Below are 17,789 nucleotides of genomic sequence, written 5' to 3' on the forward strand. Positions count from 1 at the left end.
ATTTCATTCTCTCTTGAGCACCTTCTGCAATGCTTCAGTTTCATTTGAGCTGCACGGTGTTACTGACCCAGTTGTGTCTCAGATATGTGAGGGGACAGATTCCATGCATGAAGGTTCTTGCCTCACTCAGGGGGAAGAAGGGCCATTTATTCCAGAGGCTCCAAGCCTCTGACCAGCCAGTTTGGTAGCACCAAGTCCCCAAATTCTATGTGCCCGAATCCCTGCCCTGCCCTGGTGGGTGCAGTGTGTTAGAGCACAGCAACCTTCTCAAGGCAGGAGATGGAATGAGATGGTCTTCAAGGTCCCCTTCCAACCCAAACAATTCTAGGAACCCCTCTTGGAATTCTCAGTTTAGTAAAACTGAAAAATGCAAAATTGGTTAAATTGAGAAGGGATGTGCAGGGGGGGTGCGATGGCTGTAGGGAGGGGCAGGGTCAAGCTTTTAGTGCTGGCTTGACTTTGACAGGAAAAAAGGTCACCTCCCTTTGGGCAGTCTGCTTTCTGCCTGGTCTGCTTCCCCCCTTGCCAACAGCTGTAGGATAGAGGGTCTGGATGAGGCCCCTGGGGACTTCAGCTCCCTCTGGCAGACTGGGAGGGCAGCACCAGCTATCTGTGTCTCATTGTAGCTGCTGTCCCTTTGGCTGGAACAGCAGCTCCCAGGTTTTTCTGGATGTGCTGACAGCAGAGCTGCTGTGTCACACTGGGGGTGGATTAGTGGCTCCCTTGGTCTGGACTGAGCACGTGGCTATCAGTGCTGGAGCCACACTGCTGCCTTTTCTCCCTTTGTTGTATGTTCAGGCAACTTTTTCAGGAAACAGCAAATTGCATCCTTGTATGAGCAGGGATCTCATAGAACCACGGAATGCATCACTGAGGTTGGAAAGACTGCTGAGACCATCAAGTCCAGCCATTGCCCCAGCACTGCCAAGGGCACTACTATCCCTGTCCCCAGGTGCCACATCCACGTATCTTTTAAATCTCTCCAGGGATGGGGACTCAGCCCTGGGCAGCTGTGCCAGCTTGCACAGCTTTCAGTGAAGGAATGTTCCCTAATATCCAATCTAAACCTTCCCTGGCATAACTTGAGGCCATTTCCTTCTTGTCCTATCACTTGTTCTTGTCTCCTCTTCATAGAACAGGATCTATATAAACAAATAAGATACACATAGATATTTTGACATATATATATGTCTCACAGGAGTGTTGGTGGGTTTTGTACCAAGAGGGGCTTGTGAAATCTGTGTTTGCTCTTTAAAACAACCTGAAATTAAAAACTGTTTTCTTCAATGTGTTAGGACTGAAGACTTAATAAGGAATTTGAAAATTAAAATTTTATCAGGCGTCTCCTGCAGCAATGAATCGACCATGTTACAAGGCAAGTCGGTTTTAATTTGCATGTATTGACAAAAGTGCCACAAAAATTTGAAATTCCATTTGTCCCTTTGCAAATTGATAAAAAAAAAAAAGCATGATACAGAAATCTATCCATACACAGCATGATACTTGTACAGGTAAGACATTTGTACATCCACTGAACCTCAGGTGATCCACCTCAGCTTGGAGCACTCAGGGAAATGCTGATTATTATTTCTTCTTTTTTTTTATTTTCCGTTTTCAGCGCTGAACATTCGCTCCTAGAAAAAGAATAAACAAAGCACAGCTGAGTAAGAGTTTGGGAATGCTGCATGGAGCTGCCAGTCACCAAGTGCCTAGATCAGGTATCTGAGTATTTCTTCCCCAAAAAACATAGTTTGATGAATTCTATGTGAAAGCCTCTCCACAATCTGACATAAGGCTTTGACAGCAGATCTGCTCTTTCTTAGTGCCTGCAAGTACAAACATGATTTATTTCCAGCTCACTACCTGCAGATTATTTGTGTCCTGTGCTGCTGCTGACAGCTCAGAATCAGATTTAAGGGCCTTCTCACTTTGACAGTTATCCTGATGAGCTGCCAGTCCTGCGGCTCAAGCTGCAGGCATAGCTCACACCTGGCACCAGTTCTTCCTTGGCATGCAGTGAGGCTTACCAAGTTCACTGAATTTAGGTGGCCTGTCCTACATAACCTGTCCAAAGACCTGCCCAGACTTGTTTAATCCTCAGCCACACCAGGCTGGCTGCAGTACATGGGAGGAGCATGATATCTACCTTTAACATCCTCTCCAGCTTAACTGCATCTGCAGCAAATCTCCTGATGCCATCAGAGAGCTTTTCCACAGCCATCTGGTCCTCGTTGTGGTGCCAGCGGAATGCCTTCTCATCCAGGTGCATCTTCTCAAGATCACACGCCTGAGCTGTGCAGGAGAAGTAGAAAAAGAAACAGACCAGGTGATGAGATTCTTACCAAATTCAGACTTCCTAAAATTGTCTTGAGTTCTGACCATTCTGTGTGTTGGAAAAATTTTAAATACATTCAGTATGACTTGCTGAAGGAGCATAGTCTGGGATGTGAGATTGAAAGTGCTCCTGATATGGCTGGAGGAGAACAAGAAGAAAAAAGAAAAAGGTAGCCTAATAAATCAGTTTATCCTAAAATAGTGTTTGTGTGTGTCATTATCTTGTACCTGCTGCAGAATGGCACAGCAGTTCCAGGCCTGTTCTAAGGAATTGTGTAACCACCCCACAGCAGTGAGATGTTCTAAGCAAATATTCTGAACAATCAGGGCTTTGATTATTTGGCAGGAACTAACAAAAGCTCACTTGATAGCAGGCTCCTAGGCCAGCAGCAGCCTGTGGGCAGCAACCCATGGCTACAGCTGTGCACAGAGCTGCTTTGAGATGTAAACCAGCATTTTAATGAGGCTGCAGAAAAGGGAGAGTATCAGAATCATTGAATTATTTGGGTGGAAAGGAACCTTAAAGCCCATTCAGTTCCACTCCCTGGCCACAAGCAGGGACACCATCCACTCTCCCAGATTGTTCCAAGCCCTATCCAACCTGGGCTTGAAGGAGTGTAAAGGGAGCAAGGATTCCAAGGCATCGTTGGCACAGTGTCACCAGATCAAATCACTCAGTCTTGTGTATGTTTAGTTTCTAATTTCTGGAGGGAAAACACCTCTTGGCATGTCTAGAGATTAAGATGAAATCAAGTTGGGCATTTTTGCTGCTGTTCAGTAAAATTTCATCCTGAGCATGTGCAGATTAACTTTCCTCCCCTCTGCCCTGTCTCATGGGGAGCGGTGCAGAGTATGGAAGCACACGCCAAACCCATTATAGTCCAATTAGTGCTCAGTGTCAGCAGTTGTAGCAGTGATATTGCACTGAGGCTACAGTATTTCCTTCTGAGGCTACAATATTTCCTCTAGGAAATTTGATGTATCTCTAAAGCAGGATGGCAGCAAGTACCACAGCATTGACCAGAACCCCAGACTCTCAACATTGCAGAAGAAAGGAAGTCAGAACAAGTCCCCAGGAGCAGACTCACCCTCTTTGACACTGAGTGTGGGAGTTAACTTGACATGCTCTTTGCTGAGCTCTGCCAGGAGCTTGGGTGAAATGGTGAGATAGTCACAGCCCGTGAGCGCTTTGATCTGGCCCGTGTTGCGAAACGAGGCGCCCATCACGATGGTTTTGTAGCCAAACTTTTTGTAGTAGTTATAGATCTTGGTGACACTCTTCACTCCTACAAGTAGAAACCAGCAACTTTATTGTAAATGATTATTTAGAACATGCTCTAACCCAGCATTTGCCATAAGAGGATTTTTATGAGTAAACTGTTTGAGCAGCTGTTGTTTTCTCAGCAGTGTGCTCACCTGGATCCTCCGAAGGCTCGTAGGTTTTCTTGTCTCCATTTGCGACGTACCAGTCCAGGATCCGTCCCACGAACGGGGAAATCAGAGTAACTCCAGCTTCAGCACAGGCAACAGCCTGAGCAAAGGAGAACAGCAAGGTCATGTTGCAGTGAATCCCATGCTCGGCCTCCAGAACCCTGCAGACACAGGCTGGCTTAGAACAGCACTTTGCTCACCTACAGAATTCATATTCAGGAACGAGCTGCTAAGTTCAAACTGCTGAATTCCCTGAGTTAATTTAGGAATGGGGTGCACAAGTTGTCAGCTAACAACAAATGTTTCGTGCTGCCAAACTCTGCTTTGTTAATGCTGTTCCTCTAGCCAAATGCAGCCAGCTTAGCAGGGTATTTCAGGAAACTGTGGCCTGGCCCTTGTATGAAGAAACTTTGCCTATTTCAACAGCAAGCTGTGGCAGGGCACCTTCTGTGCTCATGACAGACTTCCTCATGCCGTGCTTTCAGCACTGCTGTTTATTCAAGTGCAGAATCCGATGTCAGTGCCTGTGGACAGGCAGGAGCATGCCATGAATCAGCACACCAGGCACACACAGCCTTACCTGCCAGCCTGGATTCCTTCCCACGTTGAAGAGAGCTTGATGAGAATCCGATCTTTACCAACCCCTACTTCCTTGTAGAGGTCGATGAGGCGCCTTGCTCTTTGAATCATTCCTTCCTTATCAAAGGACAACCTTTAGGGAAAGAGCAGCATTGTTTAAAACTGATTTATTATTATTTTTTTAATTCTCTGCCCCAAGGCCCCATGGGAAAACATTATCCTGTTTTATCAGCATTTAGATGCCAACAGCAGGTTTGTGTTCTCAGATCCCTCCTGGACTGTCAGCCTTTCAAGAAGGAAGTTTCTCATAATGAATTCAGAAGCTGAGCACTAACATAAATTGGCACTGAGCAAGTTAACAGCCAAGTCCTATTCAAGTCTTGGCAAAAACTCTTCAAACAGATCTCTTGCTAAATTGAGCAGCTATTATCACATAGAAGAGAATTAGCAAAACTACAACCTCACACTTGAGGTTTCCCTTGCTTAAACAGAAAGAGGAAGATTATGAAAATGTAAGGTCAGTGCTAGTTGTTTTTGTTACAGAGTTCTAGTCAAACTAAGGGAAATCCACACTCTTTATTATTAATAGTGTAAGTCCCACTGGTCTTCTAGGCAAAAAAAAAAAAATCTTTCTCCAACTCAGGTTACTTTTTGTGTTTACAAATATCCAGGATCACCCAGAGGGAAAAGAGCCAACCTTGCATCTACTTCTGTGGACACACGGCCAGGTATCCTCTTCAGGATTTCAGCTCCAAACAACACAAAAAGTTTGTCAGAAGCATTTTTGATCTGCTCCTCTTCTGACCTGGAAACCACAAAGAGCAAAAGCATTTATGGGGTTTATAAAAAAAAGGTGAGTTTACACTTTGCTGTGGATTTGAAGATCAAATTTCACAGCCCATTTAACATTAAATTCCGGAGTTCAAATGAACCACTCCTGGCCTGCCAGCAGGATTAGCCTTTGGACTCTCTTTCCTATATTGCTGTTGCTTTCCTGAGCAAGGAGGGCCAGGTGTGAGCTGGGAAATGAGGATGCACTTCTGAAAAACACAGCTGGAATGGGCCTAAGGAATTTTTCTCCAAGTGCTGAGGCCTTTTGGGGCAGGAGACAAGCCCACAAGTACACGAGGGGGAAACCCCAGTACGTTGCTTGTATATAAAGAAGGCATTTTAAATATAGGTCTGTTTTAAATACAGGAGATGAAACCCCTCTTTACTTACCCACCAAGCTTCTTCCCATAGGCAACAGCATCATCCACAAGCTTCTGGTATGCTGGCATCTGAGCTGCAGCAAGGATCAGGGAGGGGTTTGTGGTGGCATCCAGGGGCTTGTACTCATCTATGGCTAAGGAAAGAAAACCAGCCTGTTTGAAACAGCCAGCCAGCCTGAGAAATCAGAAGGGTTTTGCTCAAGCAGGTGAGAATGTAAGCACTTGTTAATGACAGAGCACATCAGTGGTGTTTAAACACTGCCTGAAGGCTGGTTTGTGCCAGAGCACAGAACAACTGGGCTGCAGTCACAAGACACAGCAAACTTTAAAGTTTATAAACTACAGAAATGGCCCAAAAGTATAAACCTGTAGAAATGATGGATGGAGAGAAATAGTACTAATTTCCAGACTTCATCCCAGCTCCCAACTCCAGGAGTCACAGAGGGGAATAAAGAACAGGGGACCTTCCCTTGAAGCAGTCAGAAATTCAGGCTTTTGTTTGTGTCCAACTGATGGAGCCAGGACAGGTGAATTCACCTGTGAGGCTCCAGCACCTTTTCTTACTGCTTTTTAAACCTTTTCCACACAGCTGCAGTTTCTCAGTATCTACTCTTCTCGTTTCCCTGTCCTACCAGGAAGACACTTGACCCTTGGTCTGACCCTAAGCCCTGGACTATGCCAGTTACAGGTGATGCCAGGTTTTGCTCCAGCAGGCTATGGCACACATTGTCTGGCTGTAGTCACAGCCTGGCACCAGGGCAAACAGGGCAGAGCCTCTGCAGGTCGCTCAGCACTTTCAACAATACAATTAAAATGTCAAAAAAGTAACAAAATCTGTATTACCAGCCCTTCTCCTCGGCATTTCCACACAGGGATGAAACCCCAAGTGAGAGAGTGCAACTGCACTAAAAATAAGCCTTGTTTTTCCACAGATCCCTCCCAGGCAATGATCAGGATCCTGGAGTGAGGTCCACTCCATACAAACAGCTCCTTCAGAACTTCAATTCACGTGGGTACTGCTTAAAGCATCTGTACTGACACCTTCTACACACACCACTGGGAAGCAGCAGAAACAACAACCACGTTCACCTCCACCAGGGCTGAACCTGCCAGGAGCAAGCCAGGTAAGGCTCTTGCCTTGTTAGGGCTCTAAGAATAACCCCCAGCTGATAACAGTGGCCCAGAGAACAACCTGGGGATGTCCTGAGCAGGGCCAGGAGCTGGACTCGATGATCCCTGTGGGATATTCTACAATCCTTACTGTACCTGCACACAAACATCCCCTTGGCCATCCTGGGGATTTGTTTTTTTCCTGTGTCTGGGCTGTTGCCACCCCTGTGCTCTCTCCACCTTAAGGTTAGTGCTCTTAAGACATTTGACAGTGGCTGTTTAGGATTGTTTACTGTTACAGAAACGGGATTAGGCAAGCAGTGGAGGGATTACTGCAGGCCCGGGTGAGGACAGGACAGGATTCAAGGGCTGCTCTACACAACCCAGAGACACCCAGGGGAGGGAGTTCTTGGCTCTGATGGACCGAGAAGGCTCCGTGTCCGCGCCGGGCCAGGCAGTGACAGCTTGGGAACAAGTGGCTTTTTAATCGAAGGCCACCTCCCTTTCTCAGAGAGGAGTGTGCTGGCTCATTCTCACAGGATAAGGGGAACAAAAGCACTCCGGCATTATTTTTACATAATCCTGTAATGATTGGGTTGGAAGCGACCTTAAAGATTGCCCAGTTCCACCCCCTGCCACGGGCAGCGACACCCTCCGCTGGAACGGGTTGCCTTGAGTTTGGAAAAACCCCAAACACGTCCCAGACCGAGACAGGTCACTGGAAGAAAACCCGAATTCACTAGCGCAGCAGAGCCTGGCTTGAGTCTGACAGCACGCAGAGCTGAGCGTGGTGGTCAGGGCACCCCGAGGGCAAAGTGGGAGAAGATCACGGGAGGCTCTGGAAAATGTCCCGCCTGGGCGGGATCTGCCCTGGAATGGGGACCACGGCGCCGCCACCGAGCGCCTCCCCCCGCCCCCCTCCAGCCGCAGGGTGGTTCGCTCCCCCCAGCACGCGCCCCTCGGCTGGGCGCGCCCACTCTCCGTGAAGGGGGGCGGGAGAGGGGGCTACGGAGAAGATGGGGTGACAGGATCCCCTCGCGCCGTCTCTCACCGTTAAAATCCCCGGTGTCGGCCACCACCGTGGTGTGGTGCTTGAGCTGATCCAGCACCGACTCCATCTTCTGCCGCTTCACGGGGGACACCGACATGTCCGCGGCTGTGGGGGCTCGCGTGCCTATAAGGGACGGTGCGTGCCCGGAGGGGACCGGCCTGCGCGCGCACCCGCGGCCCGCGCGCACCCGCGCCAATCCCAGCCCGGCTGGGCCGCAGCGGCCAATCAGGAGGGCGGACACGAGGCGGACGCGGCCGGGAGGAGCCGGGGCGGGGCAGCGGGAGGGAGAACGATTCTGATTGGCTGGTTCGTGGGCCCGGGGGTCGGGGCGGGCGGTCGCCGTGGCGACCCTGACGCCGCCATTGTCCCCAGCTGAGTGCGTCCGGCGCTTTGCCGGCCCGGGGACCTCCCGGCCCCAGCATCTCCGGTCTCCAGAACCACCCGGGGATCTTCCCCAGGGCCGGCGCGGCGCCCGACCTGCCCCCAAGGCACCCGTCCCTCATGGCCGCGCGGGGCCCGGGCGCCGCCAGTGCCGCAAGATGGCGGCGGGCGGGCCCTGAGGGGAGACGGCCGTGAGGGAAGGCTCGGAGCCGCACCGGTGCTGCCCTGCTGCAGGAGCTCAGCGCTCTGTGCTCCCTCCCCTGCCGTCGTGGCAAGGTTCGAAATGGCTTGGGCACAGCTCCAGCCGCTGAGAGAGCCCCCGACCCAGCAGGGCAGGTGTTTTGGGCTCTTGGTTTGCCTAAACTTTATTTAGGCTGTAGAGGAGGTGATCTTGTTAGTGTGGTTGTTCACCTGAGGCAGAGGATGGCCGGCCCTTGGTTGGACATGTCCGAGAATCTGTCGCTTGGCTGTGTCATGAGGTTATGCTGTTCCCTCTTTCTATATTGTTCCACTTGGGACAGCTGCCACAGAAGTTCCCCTTCCTGATAGGCAAGAATGTGCTTTTGTACAATCTTTCCATGTTTTGCCCAACCCAAGAAAGAATAATTCAAAGAAGCTTTAGGTTTATGTGCTGTTTGAATTGAAATAGGTTCATACTGTCTCTGGTTTCTTTGCCGTGGAATAGGAGAGCTTCCCTTGTGAGTCATGGAATCACAGATTCCCAGACTGGTTTGAGCTGGAAGGGACTTTAAAGACCATCCAGTTCCACCCCTTGCCTTGGGTGGAACATCTTCCACTAAACCAGACAAGGAAAGGAGTTCAGCTTGCAGCTTTTCTGGTACTTAATTCTTACAATGTGTGAGATTTTCACCTTTGTTTTTAAAACACAGCTGTCCAGGCCATAACACCCTTCCTGTTGAATGTCAGTTCCCAAACCCAAAAGCAAATGTGTGGTTTCAGACATTTTGCTGAGTTTCTGAGACTGTCAGTGACAAACCATTATGAGAACCCAGTGAAAGAGACAGAGATGGGTTTATAAGTATAACTTAACTATTTTAATAACTCTTGTACAGTGCATGGTTATATCATTGTCTCCTTCGCTCAGTTACATCAATGTACAGTACTTTATAGCAGTGTCTGCAGGCAGTACAAATAGAACAGATGCACAGCTCAGTCGCATGGAAATTTGTAAAAGTGACCTCTGCAATAAGGTCTGCTGAGATACTTGTTTTGGGAAGTGCTCCTGTGGCTCCCAGCATTACAGAGCTGTCCTGTCCACTCCTGTTAAAATCCCAGATAACTGTAATTCCCTGTGATTTGCTTTCCTCTACACCCCAGGACTAGAAGGGGGTGTGTTTCCTATCTCAACATTTGTTTTTATTTTCATTTCAGAAACTTTTCCACCTCCTGTGCTTGCCATCCTGCTTCCCTTCTCCACCCTAATCCAGAGCCAGGGCTTCTCAGGAGGATTGTCCTCTTCATCCCTCCCTGACAAGGTGAGTGCCCTTCTCAGATCCCAGCAGGGCTGTGACTAAACCCAGGATCCCCCCCTGCCTGCACCCTAATTCTGCTGGTGCCAGCAGTGCCCTCTTTCAAATGAAGAAAACAGATTATCCATTGGAGACAGTCAGGAATAAAGCCAAAACTGAGGTGCACTGGTGCTCTCAGATGGAGACACGAGTTCCCCAACACTGTGTTAAAGCTTTTTCCATTGAATGTGTAAGGACAGACACAAATTTGGGCAAAGACTCAGCAGTGCTGAGAGAGAAAAGCCAGCTGTGCCTGGGCTGTGGGCAGCTCTGGAGCTGTGTTTGCTTCAGTGCTTTGCAATCAGGTTGGTCTGTCAGTTAAACAGAGATAGAAATGCAATGTGCCACACTTGCTGTGGACAGGAACTATGCTGCTTGCTTGAGTTAAGAAATTGTGAGTAAATTTTTGGAAGCATAATCACTAATTCTGCCTCTAGGGAGAGAGATTTTCCTCACCCCCTATTTACAGATTGTTATATATAAATGCACATAACTTTATGAAGGCAAACAGGAAGTCAAGAGCAACACCCTGTGCTAAATTAGATTTTTTTTTCTTTGTGCCCACTTATTTGGAGTTAAACCTGCCTTTCCCAGTGTGCTTTGGGGTTTCAGCTATTTGGGAATAATTTCAGCTTTTTACAGTGAAAACGTGAAGGTGGGGACGAGTGACCAACACCCTGGGAAGAGCTGTGGGTGTGCCTGGGACAGGAGCGAATGGTCAGGGCTTATCTTCTCCTGGTTTGAGGGCGGGTTTGGCAACCCCACAACATTCCAGTGCAGGATCAGTGGCCCAGGGAAGGGCTGCACAGCTGCCCTGAGCCCGGGGCTGTGCATCAGCAGCAGTGGGCAGGTGGAGCTCACCTATGTGCACCTTCAGATCCCTTTGTTTGTCACTCCTGCTCGTTTCTAGGCACTGAGAGCTCATCTCAGCTGTTCAGAGACAGCACTAACTGCTCTGTGGATTTAAGGAGGCAGCCAGACTTTGGGAATGTGTGTTGCCATTCCAGCCTTGTCCAGTGAGGGGACACAGGGGGACAGGAGGGGGACAGGGAGCTGTCACCGGGCTGGGCTCATGGGCTGCAGGGGACACCTGCACTGAGGAGGAAATGGAAATGGGGCTGCCTTAGGTTGCCCAGAGGGGTCGTTACTCCCCATCCCTGGAAGCATCCAAGGCCAGGCTGGACAGGATTTGAACAACTTGGCCTTGGGAAAGGCGTCCCTGCCCATGATAGGGGAGGAACAGGATGAGCTTTAATGTCCTTTCCTTAAACCCAAACCACTGCAGGGTTCCAAAGCCTTGTCCCCTCCTGAGCTGTGTGCCAGGCCTGCTCTGCCAGCGAGGGGTGGGAGCAGGGACAGCCCTCGGAGAAAAGCTCTGGGGTCTTTGTTTGAATCCAGCCCTGGTCGTACATCCAGCCCCGTGGGAATCCTGCTCTGATCGCATGCACGGAAAATTTCAGTATAAAATATATAGTTATAAAAAAAATACTTCATGCAAAATTAAAACACCTTTCCCAGTGGGATGTGGTCTTACTGTCAACCCTTCCCAACAGTGTTCAAGGAGTTGTCACTCTGATGGCAGCTGGACCCCAAGGGGGGCTCTGCTGCCTCCGGCCTGGGCCGGGAATCATTGCTTTCATTCCCTTTTTTTCTGCACTACTTAGGGCTAAGAGCTGAAATAAACAGAGAGACTTTAATTAGCAGAATCAATCCTTTCCTGGCGGCGCTTCATGATTTCTTGGAGCTCTGACTCCCCTCTGCTTTTCTGGAATGGAAACAAAACAGGAAGTTTGGATTTGAACTTCAAGCTGTAGTTAAATTACAGTGTTTAATGAATGCTGTGGGAGTAGAGCTAGTTTCAAAGGGATAGGTGATATCAGTAAAAAGCAGATTAATTAGTGGAAACAGGGAGATCTTATGGATTTGGGCCTTTTAGCTTAAAAGACACTTCAGAATGTTTACATGTGTTTTATTGCTTGTGTAGGTTTGGTTGCAATTTGTTTTTCCCCAATTGTGTTTCTTAAAATGCCTGTTAAATGAGCTATCTGACACTGCTGGTACAGCCCCCCATTCCAGCAGGAATTATCCAGAAAAACACTTACCTCCAGCTGGTTTTTCTCCACTGTGATCTTGCTGTACACTCTGTTTCCCTCATCACCACACACCTTCTTCAGCTCCTCTCTGTTGAGGGAGAAGAGCTGAGCTCCGGTGAGGATGCCCAGGTGTTCCACGGTCCTGGGGAGACACAGAGTGGGAGATGATGATCCTGCTGCACATGGCCTTGTGCCAGAGGTGAGGAGTGGGAGATGGGAGGCTGGGAGCTGCACTGGGGTCGTATCACAGGGCCCTGGGGCTGTGCCAGGGTGGCAGCTGTGATTCCAGTGGCATTTCAGGCCATTTCAGGTTTACTTTGCTGATTATTTTTCTCCAAGAAAATGTTTATAAGAAAGAAACTGAGTGAGTTTGGGCTCTGAACATCCTGGTTATAGAGCCTGGATTTAATAGGGTTGAAATCTAATTTACAGCACAGGCTCTGTAAGTAAATCCCAGTGCCTTGTCCCAGGTGAGATGGTGCCAGCAGCCTCCCCAACTCCTTCTCCAGGGAAGGATGAGCATTTCATGTGGCAATAGAGCAAATCTTACTCTTTGCTGAATGACTTGGCTTCCAGCCAGGCTTTGACTTCTTCAGTGCTGGATTCAAAGGTGAGGGGCACAAAAACTTGCTGAGGCTTTTCCACTTTGAAATTCCTGTGGGGAGGCTGAATTTTATTGTTTGTGATTTTCTTTAGCAGCTCGTCGTTCAGCTCATCCATTTGGTGAATAAGTTCTGCAGAAACAGGGAATGAAATCAAATCTTCAGTCAGAAATCCCGTTAAATGTGTTTGTGGGGAAATTGTAAGGAAAACAGGGATGAGGTTCAGCATTTTTACTAAGTCTGTAAATATAGCCCAGGAAAGGGCTTATTTTTGTATTTTAGTCTAAAGAACAAGCTCAGGTGCTCTGTTGGAGCAATAGGGTGAGTAATGATGTTTGGACCTTCAGAATACCATCAGGAACAAATGTGTGCAGGGAGATCTCTGTGGTTTTGGAGGCTGGAGGGCCCTAGAGGGGAGTGGGGTATCTCCACTTTCCCTCTGAGCCAAAATTCTCCCTTCAGCTTTTGAAACCTCACTTTCTCTTTGGGAGAAACTGATTTCTGCAGTTCTTCTGCAGGATGAAGGAGAGGAGGGATCACGGAATCCTAGCTGAGGGATCTAAAAAGCTGCTTTATGGTTTCTTGCAGTGTGACGGGGGAGAGAATCTCACTTTCACTTGTTTTGTGAACAAAGTTACAGTGGGACCAGTTGTTTCTCATGTTTCAGGGTGGTTCTCAACTCACCCTGTTCCTCCTGCCCCATTCAAAGGACATAAAACCCCTCAACACCCACCAGCTCCTCCTCCAGGTGTGTTCAGGGGTGTAACCTGATCTGGCAGAGTCCTTGCTCCCAGTGGTGCTCTCAAGTGGTGACAAGGGACAAGGTCCCATTCCCTGAGGGTTGATGTTGGTATTGGGGTTCTGCTTCAGCTTGTCATCTTCCTGGGTTTGAGTTATTTAGTTCCCTTTGGGCTGGTGAAATAAGGGAACTGCCCTGCAAACTTCACAGCAAGAGGGGAAACTCCCAGCGCCCATGAGGCAGCAGAGGTTGGGGGAGGATTCTGTGTTTCTGAGAACCATGTTCCCATTTTCCTGTGCCCCTGTGTGGCCATTTATTTTTCTCCCATCACCCCTTGGCTATTGCCTGATGTGGAAGGACAGATCTGTGAGGATCTAGAATTGGAGAGTTGGGATTGAGACCTTTTCAGTCCTCTCTGCTACTTGTAGTCAGGGATTTGCTGATCCCAGAGCTCCAGGTTTTGCTCCACAGCAGAACAGAAGTGGCAGGAAGCACAAACTGGGAGTGAGGAACACACTCATGATGAGATGAGCTTAAAGGTCCCTGTGATTCTGGGAAAACTACAGTGACACTTCATCCAGTGTCACTTTCCCCATGAAACTCCTGAGGACTGTGGAGAATAACTCAGTGTTATGAACAGATTCGTGTCCAGCAGGGGATGAGCAGGGAATTGCTGTCCTCCCTCCTCACCGTGGTTAAGATGGGACCAATGTGTTTGAGCTGAGGAGGTGACCCAGCCCAGCACAGACAGCCTGTTCCAGCTTTGGATTGGAGCAAAGGCCTGTGTCACTGCTAAGACACCACCAGGGAAAAAAGAGTTGGTGTTGGCTGCTATGCTGAGCTCTCTTCTGCCCCTGGGAAGGGGAGGGGACACACCTTTTCCCAGGAGTGGTCACGTACCTCCAGGATTTCATCCTTCAGCACCGAGAGCTCGTTGGCGTTTCGTGCAGTGAAATCGTAGCGGATTTTGGCAAATCTCCTGGGCACAGCCACTCCCTGGGCCTCGAAATTCCTGCAGGAGAGAAAACCTGGAGTTTTAGTGGAGGCCCATCTGATAATGGAACCAAATGTGGGTTCACTGGTGGAACAAGAGTGATGCTGGCTGGGAGTTTGCATTTGGAGAGGCAGAGTCCCTCTGCTCCTCTTTTGAGGAAGATTTTCAGCCCTTGTTTCAGTGAAATCCCTTGGGGCTGGGAACAAGCAAGCAAGCCAAAGCTGTTGGGGTTTGATATGGGCCTTCCTGGGGGGCTGTGAGGCAGCTCCTGGAAGGGTGGAAGGAAGTGCTGCTTTAGGGCCTGGGGGGGCTGACACAGCAGGCTCCGATTGCAGGTGCTGGGAAAGATGAGGTGTGAAACCCTCCCTGTCCTGCCCAGTGGAAACAACTGCTCCAGATGCCACAGCAGGGAGCAGCTGGGGGAAGAGGAATTGAAAATCCAAGCAGGCAGAACCCACTGGAAATCTGTGGGGTTTTTATCAGGCAATGCTGAGCTGAATTCCATAAGTTCCCAGGAAAAATGAGTTTGGATGTTTCTATGCTAAGATGTATTTGGGCACAGGGGAAGAGAAATGCATTTATGTGTTAGCTTGGGACACCAGAATATACGGTTTTCAAAGCTGAATTGGCTTTTTGTTTGAAGAGAGACAAAATGAATATGGTAGACTGTTGAAAATGGTGAAAAAGTGGAATGAAAGGTTCTTTTTTACCCAAACTGAAAAGTTTTGCTTTGTTTTGTTTTGTTTTGTGTTGCCTGGCTTAGGGAAATTTAGCAGATCTCATCTTTTTCTTCTCCAGCTGAGTGAAGTGCTATCTTTTTAATGAAAAAAAGCCTTAGCTGTATGGAAAATCAGTCTTGCCTTGTGAAAGGACAGGTAGGAACAATTTTAATGCACTTCCCAGGGATCTTTTTGCTTATGAAATGTAACCTGCATAGATACCTGATGCCATATTCACAGTGGCTCAGGTTCTCCTTCAGCTTAGGTTGAGCTGTTGTAACTCAGGGCAGCCAGGGCTTCCAGCACTGCCAGCAGCTCTGTTTTCCCCTTTCTGGCTTTGGCCAGTGGTTTGAAATCCATGTACTGGGGAAGCTCAGTTCTTTGTGAACCTGTAAAACCTGGCATTGGAAATTGAGCCCCTTATGCTTAGTTTAATTTAATTTTCCTGCCCTCATTAGCTGTGTTAGGTGGTCAGAAGGAGCTTGAAACCACTAATTTAGTGCTGGATACCACAACAATGGTTGCAGGGTTGTCTTTAGCTCACGTGCTTTGGGACAGCTTCTGGTCTGGTTATACCCCTGTGGAACATTTCAGTTGTAATTCCACGGTGGGGGAGAGCTTGGAGGAGTCAAGCTGAATCCAGCAGGCCAAGAAGGGAGAGCTGCCTTTGCCCAGCAGTGCCCTGAAGGCCAGGAGGGGAAGGGAATCCCAGGTAGGTTGGAATTCCTTCTTCTGTCAGGAGGAAGGAGTTTGAGGCCGGTGTGTGCTTTGTGTGCACCTGGACTGTGCAAGGGGACCTGTGCTGAAGGTTGTGCTCCTGCTGGGGCTTTCAGGGCACTTCTCTGCAGCCAAGAGCCGAGGTGTAAATAACTGTAGTACTGAGGGGTGGCTCTTTGTGCTAATTTGGGGTCTTCTGGCTGGAAAACTTGTTCAGGCTACTCTGAAAAGAGCAAGAGCACAGCAGGAAAAATGTCTGTCCCGGGGCTGTTGTCCTGGCAGATTAACAATTCACTTGCAAGTTTCCTCTCCTCTCCCTCTCCCTCCCACAGCGGACACGGGCGGGACCCGGACCCAAAGTCCCGGTCTCAGGGCCGGGAGCAGCCCCGGTTCGGCCCAGCTGTGAGGGGCGGACCCGACCCAGGTGAGAGGGGCGAGGCCCGAGCGATGGCCCCGCTCCCACCGCGGGCAGGGCGGGGACCGGGCGGGGACCGGGCGGGGCCCGGGGTGGGGCCGGGGCGGTTCTAAGGGCGGGGCCGGGCCCTGCTCAGGTGCGCGGGGCCCCAGTGCGGCTGCGCGGGGCGGGGTCGAGATCATTTAATCCCCGGGAAGGTGACCGGCCGCCTTTTGCTCATCCTGAGCACGGTGCCGGTGCGTGCTCTCGGTCTACGCTCCCCAGGAGAGGCGCGGGAGCTTCGGCCTCCCCTCCTGTCCCCTCCTCTACCCTTCCTTCCTTCTCCCCGTGCTCGCCTGCTTTCTCCCCCTTTCCCCCTCCTCTCTCTCCCCCAAACCCTCCCCGCCTTTCTCCCCAAATCCCACACTCCTTCCTCTCTTGTCCCTGCCCGGTTAATCCCTTCTGTTCTCCCTCCCTCCCTCCCTCTTCCGTCCACGTTCCTTCTCTTCCCTTTGTGGACTTTCCCTTCTCCTCCCGCTTTCCTCCGCACCCCGATCCCCCCTCCCTACCGCTCCTTATCTCCATCTGTCCTCTCTCTCCGTCCTCCCCGCTCTCTCTTTCCCCCCAGCCGCGGGGCTCGGGGCGCCGGAGAATAAAGCCCAGAGGGCCGGAGCCGGCGCCCCTCGGTGTCCCTGGAGCCCCCACACGGGGCAGGACCCGCTCGAACGGTCCCCCCATTCCGGTCCAGTGCACCGCCCGACGCCGCCGGGGTTCCGGCTGTCCTACATCACACTGGGGGTCCCCGGGGCCGGGGGGTTGTGGGGAGGGGTTGGGGGTTAGGCAGGGCCCCCTCCTCAGGAGGCGGAGGTCCGGGGGAGCGGGGTTTGGGGGGGTAGGGTTCCCTCTGGAAGGGGGGTCCGGGGAGGGAGCGGGGCGGAGGGGGCACTCCGCCCTCCAGTCCCGCCTTCTCCCCCGGATCCCCTCCTCCGGAGAGGGCTCATCCCGGCCCCCTACCCGGGACCGCCTCATCCGGACCGGGACCTGGGGGGAGGGAGGGGGACGAAAGCGGGGGGTGGGTCACATCACTCTACAGCGTGAACACACATAGAGATCACCGGAAAGACAAACAGCCCCTCCCGTTCTGACCCCCCTCAGGAGGGGGCCCGCCCCGCCCCCCTCCCAGGGACCCCCTCCTCCGGAGGGAGCCCTCCCCCCCAAACCCCCCCACACCACGGGCAGGACCAGGGGCCCTCCAGTGCAGGCCAGAGGCTGTTGGGTTTGGCTGCTCAAACACCAAAGCTTTGGGCAAAGATGGGATGAGTTAAGTGGTTTTTCCTGTCCTGAAAGAGAGGAGAAAAGGGAAATTAAGTCAGAGGTTGGAAATCAAAGGCTCCTGGCTTTCCTACTTCTGTTCTGATTAGGGTTGTATCCATAAAAAATGAAAGGTGACACCAAATAAAAATGCCCCTTGTCAACATTTTATTCCCTACTATTTTCATACATAAAAAGATGCCCATTTTTTCTTATTGCATTCTTTACCTAGTTTTAACAGAACCATTTTCATTCCAGGCCCCACTTGTGAGTTATTAAATCCTTCACCACTGGACTTTGGGCAGAGGAAGAGAAGGATTTGTTCCACACAGGTGTCATCCAACGGGGAACAGCCCCTGTGCCAACCCAGCCTGGGCAGAGCACGCTGCCTCACTCCCCCATTCTGCACCCTGGCTCCACTGCAGCCTGAGTTTTCCCCCATTTTCCATGTCTAGAAAGAGGAAATTGTCCTGGTCAGGGTGTAAGACCTTAAACTGCACATTGATCTGGGGGCTGTGACTGGATTCCAGCAGGGAATTCACGGTTCTACAAATAAAAACTGTTCCAGAGAGCAGCACTGAAAATTTGGGAGCT

General features: G+C 50.4%; 2 protein-coding genes and 1 long non-coding RNA gene across 3 annotated transcripts; 1 reads left to right on the plus strand and 2 right to left on the minus strand.

Moving 5' to 3' along the window:
- Positions 1 to 1,368: 1,368 nt before the first annotated feature.
- On the minus strand, positions 1,369 to 7,894 carry TALDO1 (transaldolase 1). The gene is made up of 8 exons (XM_059848819.1): positions 7,717 to 7,894; positions 5,566 to 5,689; positions 5,042 to 5,149; positions 4,346 to 4,477; positions 3,751 to 3,926; positions 3,423 to 3,620; positions 2,147 to 2,292; positions 1,369 to 1,634 (listed from the first exon to the last, which is right to left on the minus strand). The coding sequence occupies exons 1-8, from the start codon at positions 7,811 to 7,813 to the stop codon at positions 1,602 to 1,604; spliced, it is 1,014 nt and encodes a 337-aa protein (XP_059704802.1). The 5' UTR covers positions 7,814 to 7,894; the 3' UTR covers positions 1,369 to 1,601.
- A 1,235-nt stretch (positions 7,895 to 9,129) lies between these two features.
- LOC132328734 (epidermal growth factor receptor kinase substrate 8-like protein 2) lies at positions 9,130 to 12,439 on the minus strand. The gene is made up of 3 exons (XM_059848824.1): positions 12,270 to 12,439; positions 11,729 to 11,861; positions 9,130 to 11,391 (listed from the first exon to the last, which is right to left on the minus strand). Exons 1-3 carry the CDS (start codon positions 12,437 to 12,439, stop codon positions 11,320 to 11,322), a joined length of 375 nt encoding a protein of 124 aa, XP_059704807.1. The 3' UTR covers positions 9,130 to 11,319.
- LOC132328735 (uncharacterized) lies at positions 11,799 to 17,769 on the plus strand. The gene is made up of 3 exons (XR_009486849.1): positions 11,799 to 11,918; positions 12,190 to 15,914; positions 17,454 to 17,769. It is a non-coding gene; the product is annotated as an uncharacterized LOC132328735 (long non-coding RNA).
- Positions 17,770 to 17,789: the final 20 nt, after the last annotated feature.

The sequence above is a fragment of the Haemorhous mexicanus genome, chromosome 6 (genome assembly GCF_027477595.1).
Source record: "Haemorhous mexicanus isolate bHaeMex1 chromosome 6, bHaeMex1.pri, whole genome shotgun sequence".
Lineage (NCBI taxonomy): Eukaryota > Metazoa > Chordata > Aves > Passeriformes > Fringillidae > Haemorhous > Haemorhous mexicanus.

Excerpts from the sequence above, each read along its gene's own strand:
- TALDO1 (XM_059848819.1), bottom strand. The coding sequence starts at position 7,813 with ATGTCGGTGTCCCCCGTGAAGCGGCAGAAGATGGAGTCGGTGCTGGAT. Across the intron at positions 5,150-5,565 it reads TATGGGAAGAAGCTTGGTGG|GTCAGAAGAGGAGCAGATCA; the intron begins GTAAGTAAAGAG and ends TGTGGTTTCCAG. Across the intron at positions 3,927-4,345 it reads GAAGGAATCCAGGCTGGCAG|GGTTCTGGAGGCCGAGCATG; the intron begins GTAAGGCTGTGT and ends CTGTGTCTGCAG.
- LOC132328734 (XM_059848824.1), bottom strand. The coding sequence starts at position 12,439 with ATGGATGAGCTGAACGACGAGCTGCTAAAGAAAATCACAAACAATAAA. Across the intron at positions 11,862-12,269 it reads GCCAAGTCATTCAGCAAAGA|GACCGTGGAACACCTGGGCA; the intron begins GTAAGATTTGCT and ends GTGTCTCCCCAG. Across the intron at positions 11,392-11,728 it reads TGGAGAAAAACCAGCTGGAG|AAAAGCAGAGGGGAGTCAGA; the intron begins GTAAGTGTTTTT and ends TTTCCATTCCAG.